Consider the following 13,807-nt stretch of genomic DNA (forward strand, 5'->3'; position numbering starts at 1 on the left):
CTGTCAGAGCACCCAGTATAATATAATTATTTCTGTGACCCTTATGATCTCTTAACTCCATTTTGCAGATGGCAGGGGAGGTTGGTGAGGATGAGAAAATGGTTGGTGTAGCAAAGGCCATGTAGTGAATTTATTGCACCTAGGGAGTTCCTTGCTCATTCATAGTAGCAAGTCACAGAACATTTTCCTGGGAGTAAGCCCCATCAAAGTGACCTGACGTGCATTCTGAGTAGACCCAATAGCTCTGTTAAATACCACATTAGACCAAGGGCCAAGTGTGTGTGTAAGGAAGCAAACAATGTGCATATAACAAAAGACAGTTAGGGCCTTTGTTTTAACAAAGTAATCCAGATATACTTGCCAGATCTTACTTAATATTTCTTGCTACTTTGCTTAGATAACATTTTATTATTAGCTGCCAAGCAGAAGATTCTAATGAATATGTTTCATAGCCAAGAGTGTGCTTAGTCTTCCAAACCCCTTAAGCATAATGTGTTTGGCAGTTAAAGAAATCCTTACAATTCAAGCTTTTTGATCACGAATAAGGGCCCAGATGGTTGGGAAATATCCCAGGAGAAGATAAAATGCAATTAAAGTTGTGTGTGGTTTCTTAAGTGAGTGCATCCAGTCACTTCTTGCCATGGCGTAGATCACTTTACTGGTCCAAAGCATGTAAAACAAAAAAACAGAGTACCATTGCTAATTGGCAATGGTGAATTAGCCACAGATGGTTCTAGATGTGAGAAAATCTTGATTCAAATCCTGGTTTATTTATGAAGCTCCCTAAGTTGGCTTGTGAAGGATGCTGGTACCAGGCCTGACCTGCCTGCTGGGGTTGTTTAGAGAGGGTCAAATAGTACTCTTAGCCAGTAGGAGGAAGGGTGACATGCAACTTTAACAAATTGGTGAATAAGCAGTTGTTACCATAAACATTAATTCACCCGCAGTGACATGTATGGCCACATGGCTTTGAAGTGGAATTAAATCTTCAGAAGATGGGGAACGATTTCTGCCATTTCTCCTCTCCTCCTTGAAGCTCCCACTTTGCTCTCTGTGCTACTCCTGCAGGCCCAGGAATAAAATTTCAGAGGGCTCAGGGTGCTGCAGCAGGAAGGGGCAGTGGGAAAGCCCTCTTCGGCAAAGCCTGTGAATGTTGGATACACTCCAGTAGTTCTCTGTGAGTCAAATGCTATGAAGTTCTGTTTGGAAGTTTCTGTCTTGGATCCCTTTGTGGAGAACAGTGGGAGCAGACATGAAGGAGAATGAACCACAAGACATGCTGTGGCACAATATTAAAGTTGCATCCCATTATTCCTATTCCTGGTCTTACACAGTCAACTTCCTTTTTTTGTTGCTTTTTTTCCAGGACTTTGTTTTGAGGTTTGAATGGTATCTTTCCCTCCTTCTGCATGCAGTTTTCAGTTGAATCCTCTCGTTTTTTCATTTTGAATGGAGTGCCCTTAAGTCTCATTCCAAATAATTTGAGATTTTTGTGATCTGAATTCTGCTGAATCTCAAATCCCTGCCATACAAAATGGGAAGCAAGCACATCATTTTATATGAGTAGTTCTGCAAGGAGGGCTCCTGGTTCCAGTGATATGTTGTAGGATGTTTGAAAGCTGCGCTCTGTTCTCAGGGTTTTTATTTTTATTTAGTTTTTACTTTTATCAGTAGTTCTGTAGCTGTTAATGGCACTTGTTGGATGTGTGTGTGTATAACTTTTTTCATTGAGTGTATTTGTGAGGGACTCAAGAATCATTATCTCAAAGGGTAATATTAAAACTTACTGTATGTATTTCCCACATAGGAATTTTTATCTTACAAATGTTTTGAATGTAAAAAAATTATGGTCCCCTCTTTTGTAATGTACAGGATACAAATGGGTGGAATAAAGAGAAGCTGTCCTCATTTTGTATAGATTTGTTTCAGAGAAAAGCAAAGAGAAAATTGGGGAGGTAATAAGCATTTCATTGCTGTGCTGCCTGCATAATGAGAATAACAGGAATGACAAGTTGCCTGTGATCTGACTGAAGGGCTGAAGAGTAATGTAATTGAAATGGTCCTAATGCATAATGCATCAATACATCTGCAAAGTGGAGGGAAATTTGATATCGTTAGAAATAGTATAGATGTGCAATATATATGTATGTGTATAAGAGCAACTGATGAAACAGAAGCATGGAATGGTATTTCAGCTGAATATTTATTTGGAGTCCCCATGTATTTCCAGGCACGACTTTCCTTGTAACGTGTTAAGGTCTCTAAGGAGTTTAAAAAACCCCTCACAATGTGACTTAAGTAGGTCTTAATAGATTGCACATCTGGCTTGGTTTGCTTCATTTGAGATATGGAGTATGTGTGCAGGCCTCCTCTCTGTCATCACCTCTTGCAGTGCGGACTTAGCTGCATATGGAAGTAAGCTCTTATACGAGAATCATCTTGCTGGAAGCACTCAGTACGTGCAAGAGTGTGTGTCCTGGGATCAAATTGCAAACCCAGCAGCTAGATTTTACATTATTCATATACACTGTAATAACATGGAGCCAGCAGCACACACATCTCATAAACTCTGACGGAAGTGCTGGAGAGGGAGGAAGAAGTTGAACTGAAGGGCCCTTTCTGTATGTCAAAATTTCTTTTTTCACACAACCATCTTGAGTGTCTGTAGCTCAGAATTTATGTATCTGTGTATAGTAAGATACATTGCCTCACATCTCTGTAAAAACTGGATTTTAAATTAGTTAAGCTTCTGCCAATTTATTGTCAAACTTTTGTATATTTTGTACCTCGTTTCATGTAATGATAAATACATGTGTATGTGTTGATAAAGTCTGCACATTGTTGGCTGCATAATGTATTTTTGCAGCATGAATAGTTCTATGATTTCTGATTTATGGGAAAGAGAACTGGATTTAAACACAGGATTCTCATTTTGTAGGTTACCATCACTCTCGCTATTTGGTGTTTAATGACATTTTAAGTTAGGATTAAATTAACACTCCGATCCATAATTTCTCCCTTTCGTTTAATACCTTGATGGTACTCACTGCATTGTTATTAAACGTGACTGAATTGTGGAATTATCTGTATGTCAGTAGATGTTTTCAGAATTCAATTAGTTATCTGGAAATCACCTGTTTTAAAACAATGGTACTTCTGATGACCAAAAGCATTTTCTTTGCATATAGAGCTTTGCTGTGCCTTCATTTCAGTCAGTTCTTTCAGTGCAAAATCATGCTTTTCCATTCTGTTAAGACAGCATGGAAGACTTCTTAAAAATTTCCATCAGCTTTAATTATTATAAGCATTCAGATGATTGAGACTCCAAGATTGCAGTCTTAACCATGAATAGTCTGTGTGTTGTTTGCGGGGGGGGGGGGGGGGGGCGGGGGGCGGGAGCATATTGTTGAAATGTTTTCCTGAGTAAACATGACTGAATTCAGGCTGAAGCTTTAGAGGCATGTTATGGTCACTGCTATAGAGAAATAGAGATAACATACCTAAAGGGTCTGTTTGGTCCTGGCATTTTTCATGGTTTATGTTCTTACTATTTTCTATAATCGTTATTTACCATGTATTGATAAGAGAAGGGAGGGGCCATCCTTTTTAAGCCTGTGGACACCTTTGGAATTCTGACAAAGGGTGATGGATGCAACACGAAATGGCTGGTGCGTCACACAGAGAGGAAGCCCAAGAGCAGGGAAGAAGAGGAATAATTTAAAAACAAACAAACATTGGAACAGTAGGATGAGACAAAATAAAACAAACACTGTCATGGCAGCTGCCACTGAAACAATGTTATTTAATCTGTTTAAAATTCAGTTAAACATTATTTTAATCTTCCGTGAGCAGACAGAAGCCCTGTAGGGCAGCAGTTCCACTTGGCCCCACTTAACTTTCTAGAAACACTTGGTGGGCACCAAGAAAGGCATTGGTGGGTGACATAGTGCTCCTGGGCACTATGTTCAGGGGGCCCCTGAGTAAGAATATTTTGTTATTTTAACATAATTCATTAATTTTTGACATAATTTCTCTCTGCAGTTATTGTAGCATTTGTGAAATGGGTCAATGGGATACTTATTCATATTTATTTGGGAGTAGATTAAAATGACACTATGTTTAGATTTTTAGCTGCTGCTAGGAAGCTCCTGTTCAAGATGTTTGGAAATAATATATATTATTTGTGACTTATGGCGCACAATGAGCAAAAATGTTTTCATTGCCTTCAGTATTTTAAATGTATGTAATGATAGCTTTTATTTCAGCTCAGTGGTCAGAGTACAATATGCAGGAATTGAATTTACAACACAAGGGATTTTAAGGATGTATTATGACTGTGTCTGCAAAGCCACACAGAATCCATTCAGTGCAGCCTGTTCCTTTTTTGATTAGTTGTGTGTTCTTTGAGAGCATCCTTTGCTGTGGTAATGGGTCAGAAGTGTTTCTCCTGCCTAATTGTTTTGGATGAACACAATCTGCTACTTGTGTATTGTGAGATTTTAAAAAGCACCATGAGGTTTATATTCCCCTATTTGTCCTCTGTGTTACTACTTTGAATTTCCAAGAAATAAAGCAAGTTAGGGAAAAACATAGAACAAAACCAGACTTGTTTCATATCTTCCTTGTTCTGTGTTTTGCAGTATAAAAATGGTTTTGCTTTTGCTTTCAGCAGCTGTACTTCTTGTAGAAACGCAGCAATGTCAGTGTAAGTGTTTTTGTTGAGGAGTCTAACTTCCCTTTTACCATAGATTCCAGTGGTCATTTACCAAAAGGGGACTTAGCCACCATATGCAAATAAGCACTTGGTAATCTACTGTCATTAGCCCAAAATTTCTAGTTTGGCTCAAGTTTGCCAAGGCTTGGGCGCTAAACAGCGTCAGCCATGATCAGTACCTGGACGGAAAACCAAGGAAGACTGTGGGGTTGTTACACAGAGGAAGGCAATGGCAAAACCATCTCTGCTCATCTCTTGCCTTGAATATCCCATAGTTGGAGCTGCCATGAATTGGTTGCAACTTTATAGCACATTCTCCTCCTTCTCTTCTTCCCGCTACTGCCAGGTTGTAAGGAGAATTTTACTGTACATGCAGTAAAGTGTGGTAAAACTGATATTTGCATAGGCCTGGCAACACAGCTGTTGTGAAGTCTTTTACCACAGTGGCCACAGTAGATAACAAGGTTAGGCCCAACTACTCTTAGGTGCCCTCTATATTTTCATTTATCTCTGAGTGTATTAACAAAAAGGGAATGTAAAGGCAGAGGCAAATTCTGGCTTCTTTTGATTTTGTTTTTCATTGGGTTGTGTGGAAGATGCAACAGAATGAAATATTGTAATTCTGCTTTGAGTAACTAACTGCAACAGGAGGGTGCCTCACTCCATTGTTACTTGCAATCCCTAAATATTTTTAGAAAACATGAAATGCATTTATATGCCTCTGCATCTGATGAAGTGAGCTCTGACTCAGAAAAGTTTATGTGGGAATAAATCGTCTTGGTCATTAAAGTGACACTTGGGCTCCTGTTTTATTTTGTGTGCTTTATGCTGCGTGAGGTCAGTGTCAGTCAAACTATGGGCAGGTTTGCCACAAATAGATGTTTTAAACTATGTTATGTTTGTTTAAGGTAATTATTACCTTGTTCTGTGATCTGCTACTGGTTCTGTGTGTAACGTTTTCATTGACTGAACAGAACAATCAAACCTTAGTGACTGACTCCTCACTGGAAAGAAAACATGTAGCAATTCGTTGGCCATTCTCTTTGAAATGGGAATGGAACTATGGTAGTGATCACTGCACCCTTTAAAAGTTAAAGGGCTGGTGAGTTAGATGCTATATTGCTCCATGAACACTAATTCAAATGAACTTCCTAATCATCATCGTCATCTTGGGAGTTTTTAAAAATTGCATTCTGTCAAACGCCTTACCGTGGTCTGGATGTTTATCTTTTAATTCTATTATTATTTTGCATTAGGCTCCCGTAAAGAATCTGCTCCCCAAGTGCTGCTTCCAGAGGAAGAGAAAATTATTGTAGAAGAAACAAAAAGTAATGGTCAAACTGTGATAGAAGAAAAGTAAGAATTTTTTAAAGCAAATGATGAATTTTTAAATGGTCAGCTTCACATTCTTGCAAGTAGGAAATGGTGTATCATTTTTTAGCTTTCTGTGAACTCTTTACATAGTATTTACCGTTGTATTTAAAAAGATGAATATCCTACTGGAATTCATTTCTGAATTTCCTGAAGTGTGCACTGCCAGTCCTGTGTAGCCCATTTTGATGAATGTCAACCTTCTTGGGTTCTCTAACTTTTCTTTTTGCATCTTTCTTCCTTCATCCTTGTACCAGCTGGGAATTGATCAATTTTGTGGGTAAGGTGGCATTCTTGAGTGCTATGGGATTATTAATTTGTAGGGTTTATAGATGCTTTAGTGATGATAAATGCATTGCGTATCTCTTGGAATGTACAGTGTATTAAAGGCACTTAACAGGTGCTTTTTTTTAAGCTCAAACCCTGTTCAGTCAAACAGGATTTCAGGTGAACAGCATCTGGTAGTGGATCACACACTAACTGGGCAATGATTTTATGCTGCATAGATATGCATTTACTCAAGGATAAGGACTTGAAAATATTACAGAACAGATTGAAATGTACTGTAGACAGGGTGGGGGAGGGAGTAATGTTTTGACTGTTGAGTTACTTTTGTTTTCATTCTGAATTACATGCTTTGTAATTTAAAACCTGTTGATTATTCTTGATGTGACTTTACGGAGCTCATTTACACATTGTGAAACTATTTTACCTTAATTTTCTGTTCCAGAAGTCTTGTTGACACAGTATATGCATTAAAGGATGAAGTACAGGAATTAAGACAGGTTGGTAAAAGATACATAGCATTCTTTATCAACACTCAAGAGTCAGGACAGGTAGCATGCAGTGGTTAAGGCAGATAACAGATAAAGCAGGAGTTCCCAGCCTTTTTGAGCCTGTAGGCATCTTTGGAATCCTGGCACAATGTGGTGAGAGCAACAACAAAATGGCTGCCACAGGAGGCGGAACCAGCCACAAAATGTGTGTCATAGCTTGCCTTCACTCATACCATTATGATCCTTGTATTATGGTGGCAGTGGGCACCGCATTGGGGATTCCTAAGGTAAAGCATCACTTCATAGCTATGCTCAAGAGAAAGTTTGCAAGCCCTGGTGCCAGTGCTCTTTCCTAGTATCACTGAATGGAAGGCACATTGGTATTTGTGCTTCTACCAGCATGTATTGTACTGTGTCTAGTGTAAGCAAGGGGTTTAGGGAGGTAGTTGGTACTGAATGATTTTATTGACTCTTCTCATATCCATCTACATATCAAGGTGGTAGCTGCGTTAGTCTGTAGCAGTAGAGAAGAGCAAGAATCCAGTAGCACCTTAAAGACTAACCAAATTTGTGGCAGGGATATGTGCTTTTATGAATCACTGCTCTGCAGAAGTGAGCAGTGACTCGTGAAAGCTCATCCCCTGCCACATTTTGTTAGTCTTTAAGGTGCTATTGGGCTGTTGCTCTTTTCCATCTGCATATGGTGTTAGTGAGGGTCAAGCATCCACATAACTTTACTGTGCTGCTGTTGCAGATGCTATTATGGGTCACCATTGCTGGACAGGCAGTGCTTCAACTAAGTACAGCCTTTCTCCAGTGGAAGAGCCATTCAAGTTAGACGAAGGGTGTTTTTACACTGACAGTTTGTGACTCTCTATCATCACATTGGAAACTCACCTTTTACATTACCTAACATTCTCACAACTGTTTTGCATCGTTGCTGCCCAAAGCATCTACATTTGTTTTGGTGAGATGAGTTTTGGTGCTGCTGCTACAATGTTTTTCTCAAAACTAGTTTTGATCCGGTCATTTCTCTACAGGCGTTTCAAGCTTGTGGAAGTTTTCATGCATTTTAAAAGACTCCTCCAAAAGCCACAAGGTGCAGTAATTTCCATGAGAACTGAGAGCACTTGAAATGTTTACCTATCATTGCTTGCCTCATCTTGTAATTTAAATTTGTATTGGTTTTGTAGTGTTGACACGATTTCCAAGCAATTGTATACATTTAACTAAGCACTGGTATTCCGTCTGCCCTCTGATCAGAGACCCCCCCCCCAAAAAAAAAAAATTGAAACGCTTTCAGCAAGAAATATAGACGTTTGGCTACGCAAAATGAGCTGAGCAAATCCACCAATGTGAAAGGAAAATAAAGTGGAACTGTGGCAGGCGATTTGAAGACTCTAAAACTGGATCAAACTGAATGGGTGTTTTCGCACTCACGTTTTACTGGCGCCACGACCCTCCTGACGCCGGCGAATCTGCATGGATTTCGCACCAGAAGCGCCGGCGCACCCAGAAGCGCCGGCTACTTCCGTCGCTAAGCCAGCGCAAACGTTTTCCTGCATCTTTGCGATTTCCGTTTGCGCTGGCTTAGCGACGGAAGTAGCCGGCGCTTCTGGGTGCGCCGGCGCTTCTGGTGCGAAATCCATGCAGATTCGCCGGCGTCAGGAGGGTCGTGGCGCCAGTAAAACGTGAGTGCGAAAACGGCCAATGTAAAAACACCCAAAGGCTGCTTAGTCTAGATCCAGGGTGTCAAACTCATTTGTTATGAGGACTGGATCTGACATGAATGAGACCTTGTTGGGCTGGGCTTTGTGTGTCATAAAATGCAATGTCAGGTAGCAGAGATAGAAACTTTATAAAGGATACAGACAAACACAAAGATTTTTTTAAAAAACTTAAAATAAAACATTTTATTTTAAAGCATCGGCACTAGTTGGTCTTACTGGCGCTTTCTTTATATTGCTCCCATGGGATCCAGGGAACTGGGCAAAGGAAGCTCTGGCTCTTTCCTTCCTCAGGAAACCAGGTGGGGGGAGGATCTTCATCCAATTGAAGAAAGAGAGACTTGCTCAGTAGCTCTGCTGTGCGATTGAGCAAGCCTGGCACAGCAAGCTGTCATGCAGAAGGAAGCAAGAGAGAGAGAGAAGGAAGCAGATGGCAGCCAGTTGCTCAGGAGCCTTAAAGGAACTCTCTGGGGGCCTGATTTGGCCCCCAGGCTGCATGTTTGACACCCCTGCTCTAGAGGAACTTCTCCACTACAAGGCAAGCTACTGCCCAGTGTGTTTGAATGGTGTACCATCTTAGTTGTAATAGGGCTTTTTAACCTCATTGCCACCATTAGTAGTTGAGCCAGATTTCCTTTTTTCTAGAGAACAAAGCAAGGCAACACAAGAGCAGAAGTCTGCATCAGACCCGCACTGAGCTGAGCTCCCATGCCTCCCCTTGGCAAAATTAGGCACCAGGATGAGAAGCAGTCTTTTAGCCATTCAGGACAAGTTAGCATAATATGTTTATCTTTTGTTTGCCAGGATAACAAAAAGATGAAGAAATCATTGGAAGAAGAACAAAGAGCTCGCAAGGAGCTTGAAAAGCTTGTCCGGAAAGTTCTAAAGAGCATGAATGATCCTTCCTGGGATGAAACTAATTTATAATGAATTTACCATGTTTTTTTTTTCTTTCTATTGAAAGACCAGTTGTCAAATCAAGCTGGGAAGCCTTCTGACATTTAGTCAGTCCTGCATAAAGAGCACTGCAAAGCAAGATTTAACTGGATCGAATGGTTTTTCTTCTTCCTTACAATGCATAGTATGTCCAATCCATTCACTGAAGCTGTCTGTGCTTAAGTGTAGATAGCATGGACCCTGAACTCTACTAGACTTAACTTGTTTGCATTTAAATTACCTCATTCTGCAGCAAGTGCAACAGCTGGCTAAAGAAGTCCATGTTTTCCAACAGCTTTTTAAATTAATAAATATATCTTTTATCCCCCTTGTAAATATCTGTAATTTTGAATGCGTGTATGATCAGTGTATCAGAACTGATACAGTGTTAAAACTTTTTTCCCTCTGTGATGCTGCAAACAGCAGACATTATGGCCGTGGTTGCTCACCCCCCAAAAAGTAAATGAAAATTCTTTACTGCACCAAGATAAAACTTGTTTTGAACTGTGTTCTAGACATATTAGATTTGAGATGCAAAATGCATTTTTGGGGGGTAATGTCCCCATTATATTTTACAGTATTCACTCACCTGTTTTAAAAGATTAATGTAAATGTTTGTGTCTGTATAAACCTTCAGACAATGAAATGTACTTTTTAGTAATACAAAGATGCAATGCAGTAAATTCTTTGTTGGCACCACTTTCATAGGAAAGCTAATAAGATCTGACACTGATTTAAGTTAAATTTCTTTCGGCATGCCAATATGCAAAATAGCCACATAAATTATGTACATGCTGTTTGTTTTTTTTAATTGTTAGTTGTTAGATTACTTGTCTACTACATTTTTACATGATTGTGCTTATACCTAAACGTACAGCTGGCTGGTATTTTAATGGAACACTCGAGTACTGTTGGTCGAAACAAAAGTTCTTCTCTGGTTGGGGGATCTTTTTTCCCCTTGTGAATAAAATGTATTATTTATTTTTATTGTAACCATAAGATGATTTTGGTTAACATTTGCATGTAGAGCATTTGGAGAACTCTAGACTTGGAGCCTGACACCTGGTCTTCCACTAACGTGCAAGAATAATCTCTCCCTCCTCCCCCCCCCCACATCATTAAGTCCTTTTATGCAACAAATTAAAAAAGGACAGCAGTGCTTCATGAGACAAAACCTGTTTAATTTTCTCTTTCCCATATAAATAAGCTGCAATTACTTTGGGCAGTGTGGTTCCCATGTTAAGTGTGTTGTGATAATATTCTGCATTGGAAATTTGGAACTCCACAATGTGTGGTTTAGGCAGTATTTTTAGAAATTACCACTGTGGTCAAATAACTTGGCTTTTAGCCAAAACTGAAAGTTCCTGAATGTGTTTGGGTTTTTAAAGGTGCAGTCCTAAGTAGGGTCACGTCCTTCTAAACCCACTGATGTCAGTGGATTTAGAAGCGTGGAACTGCTTAAGATTGCACTGCTAGGGTGCCTGATTTAATTGTTTTCAGTGAATCTCAATGCCATTAATGTTGATTCCAAACTTCCTGCTGGCTTTGGGGCAGAGTCCTAGGGCAGATCCAAGTCTTGTGAGAAAAATGAGGCTGCTGGAAACATCTTCATGTTGAGTTTCCCCCTTTCATAATGGAGTGATGAAAGTCACCCAGAGTTCTCACAGCACCCTTGTGTATTACCTGTGGACCGGGCAAATACACAACCTTGTGACGTAGGGGTGGCTTTTATTGCACATTATAGAGGAGGAAAAAACAAGTATAGCGGTGGTGTTACAAAGGGCAGACTCATATTTCTCATAATGTATAGTTTCCACCCCAAATGATTATATTTGTCTCATATACTGTGTGTTGTATAATTGATTCTTGTATTAAACAGACGAAGCCTGTTCCTCCCTCCTGAAGCAATAAGACTCAGCTATTTATTGTTTCCTGCTGGCAGCAGCCAGAAACGGCAGCTATACTTCAGTTCAAATAAATGTTAATTGTCACGATAAAAGGGCTCACGTGGCTTGTTGTTCGATGGCATGCTTTTTACATACTTCAGTTTAAAAGTGAGGGAGTTCAGTCCCATGGAGGGACTTACATGAACACTTGATTACTTCTGTTCCTTAGCCCATAAGCCCTGCAAGAAGCTCTTCCAGTTCACATTGGATTTGACTAGAGTGGCTTTGGCAATTTATATTCCAACAAGTTTCCTGCTGAAAAGACCTCAGGTTCGTGTTTGTCTTTTTGAGATTGGTGTCACTACAGGCCATCACAGGATCGCCAGAAGTTGTCAGGAGTTAAATTAAGGGGGAGGAGGAGTTATAGGTGAAAATCCCTTTCCCTCTCCCATACTTAACTTCTTTTCCTGGAGAGGAGATCCATCTTGAGGTTCTTAAGTGCATCAAAGGCATTGTGCTCTGTAAATCAGAAGATGGATTTATCAGCCTTGGCTCATCATTTAGCTGTCAAGATTACTTTTCAGTATTGCTGTTTCCATTCATTCTGGTGGGGTTGATGTAACTTCCCTTCTGGATGAGTTTTGTAGTGTGACCATATTGACATCTGTACACACCATTACTAGGCCAATTCAGGTTCCTCTGCAGACATAGAGTCTACAAAAGATTCTAATGTTAAAAGTATTGGGTTTTTTATCTGAAATCCCACCTAAAGAATATGTTCTGCAATAGCTTTCCCCTACCAAAGAAAAATCCAATTTATTACCATAAATTCTAGATCTTTGAGTGGTCTCTGTACTTCACACTTATGGGATGAAGCGCCAGTGCCGATCCCCAATCGGTAATTCCAAAGTCTGGGATTTTTTGCAGCCCGACCCCGGTAGGCATGTGTGACAGCCTCAGTGCGTATGCCTACCTGGTGGGCACGAATATTCCACCAGTTCCTTCTTTAGCACCGTGTCGGATAGACACGTTCGTCGTCACTCCGGTCGGTAGTTACTTACCATTTTTGCTTCTCTGGGTTTCTCTTTGTTTTCTTCATTTCCTGTTATTGAAAAAAAGAGAGAGAGAGAGAGACTGTTAGTTTAGTTGTTGCAACCCTTCGGGGTCCCCCCCCCATTCTTTGTCTATGGAAAGGCGTTGGGGGTTTTTCAAATGGTACCTGAAGTGCAGGAGCAAGATTCCTCTTCCTGATGGACAGTCTCTTTGTTTGCTGTGCCTTGGGGAAGGTCACCAGGTGGAATCTTGTCATCACTGCTTGAAATTTTAAAATGCGTTCTCGCACCGCAGATGTCGACATTGGCATCGACCAGCGCTTTGATGGCCATCCCGGCATCGTTTCCGGCCTTGTTATCGAGCCAACCGATTCAACTACTCCAGGGAGCCGACCACCCCCACAAGTGTGCGGGCTCGGCATCCCAGTCAGAAGCATCGACTCCAGCCAAGAAGGCCAGAGGGGTCCGGGACTCTTGCTCCGCTGAGCCTAGGAAACATAAGAAGGAGAAGAAGAGGCGCCAAGATCGGCAAACCCCTTCTCTGCCACTGAAGGACCCGGCGATTGTTTTGGGGGAGCTTCCGGAAAAAATCCTCGCTTCACCGATTCGACTGAAGAGCCCCTTGGGTCCGATGGATGTTCCGCACACCTCCCTTTCCGGCTCTGACCAGGAGGTTGACCCTACAGAACGGTCAGCAGACTTGAAGGAGGGTGGCGATCCTAGTTCAGCATCGGACTTAGAAGTTTCGTAGCCGAGGGATGTCTTGACACCGAAGATGCCGCTGATGCTCCAGCCTGAGAGGTTTGAGGAAACTTCAGACCCTTTTCAACGTTCGCATCCTCTGCCCAACTGGGACCCACAACCATGGGCTTATCCGTTTGGGGGCTATCCCTATCATTCACCATACCCTTGGTACCCTCCTCAGAACCCAGACTGGGATCAGCGTTCTGAGGAGCACTCCAGAGTCTTGGCACATTCTCCACCGGGTTGACGGGATTAATCGATGCCGACTTCGACCCCGAAGTTGGTCAGGAAGCCAGCACATTCCAGTGTTCCTGACGTCGAGCAAACTTCCTCAACTAGGATTACCATAGACGTCCCAGGTTTACCATCTGCGGAGAGTGCCTCTTCCTCTCCATTGACCTCCGACAACGATGAGGAGGACAAGTTGAGTTATCAGCAAGAAGGGTCGTCACCAAAATCCAAGATAGCTGAGGATCTTCCAATCTCTCCTTCCGAGGATTTGAAATCCTATGGGGAGCTAATTAAAAGAATGGTGAACTCCTTGTCTCTGCCAATGGTCCAGCCTCAACTGGTCATTGACGACACAGTCTTTGACATTATG

General features: G+C 41.2%; 1 protein-coding gene across 6 annotated transcripts in view; it reads left to right on the forward strand.

Moving 5' to 3' along the window:
• Nucleotides 1–11,523, forward strand: part of ARHGEF7 (Rho guanine nucleotide exchange factor 7) — a 143,743-nt gene extending 132,220 nt beyond the window's left edge. For 3 of the 6 annotated variants that reach the window (XM_060233703.1, XM_060233705.1, XM_060233707.1), the window contains 3 exons: nt 5,971–6,070; nt 6,816–6,870; nt 9,393–11,523. In XM_060233703.1, the coding sequence (XP_060089686.1) occupies nt 5,971–6,070; nt 6,816–6,870; nt 9,393–9,515 (278 nt within the window). In that variant the 3' untranslated portion in view covers nt 9,516–11,523. Of the gene's footprint in view, nt 1–1,929; nt 2,122–5,970; nt 6,071–6,342; nt 6,872–9,392 lie in introns of those variants that run through there. The other 3 variants (XM_060233704.1, XM_060233708.1, XM_060233709.1) reach the window with 2 other exon arrangements.
• Nucleotides 11,524–13,807: the final 2,284 nt, after the last annotated feature.

Source organism: Heteronotia binoei, chromosome 3, assembly GCF_032191835.1.
Source record: "Heteronotia binoei isolate CCM8104 ecotype False Entrance Well chromosome 3, APGP_CSIRO_Hbin_v1, whole genome shotgun sequence".
NCBI classification, from domain to species: domain Eukaryota; kingdom Metazoa; phylum Chordata; class Lepidosauria; order Squamata; family Gekkonidae; genus Heteronotia; species Heteronotia binoei.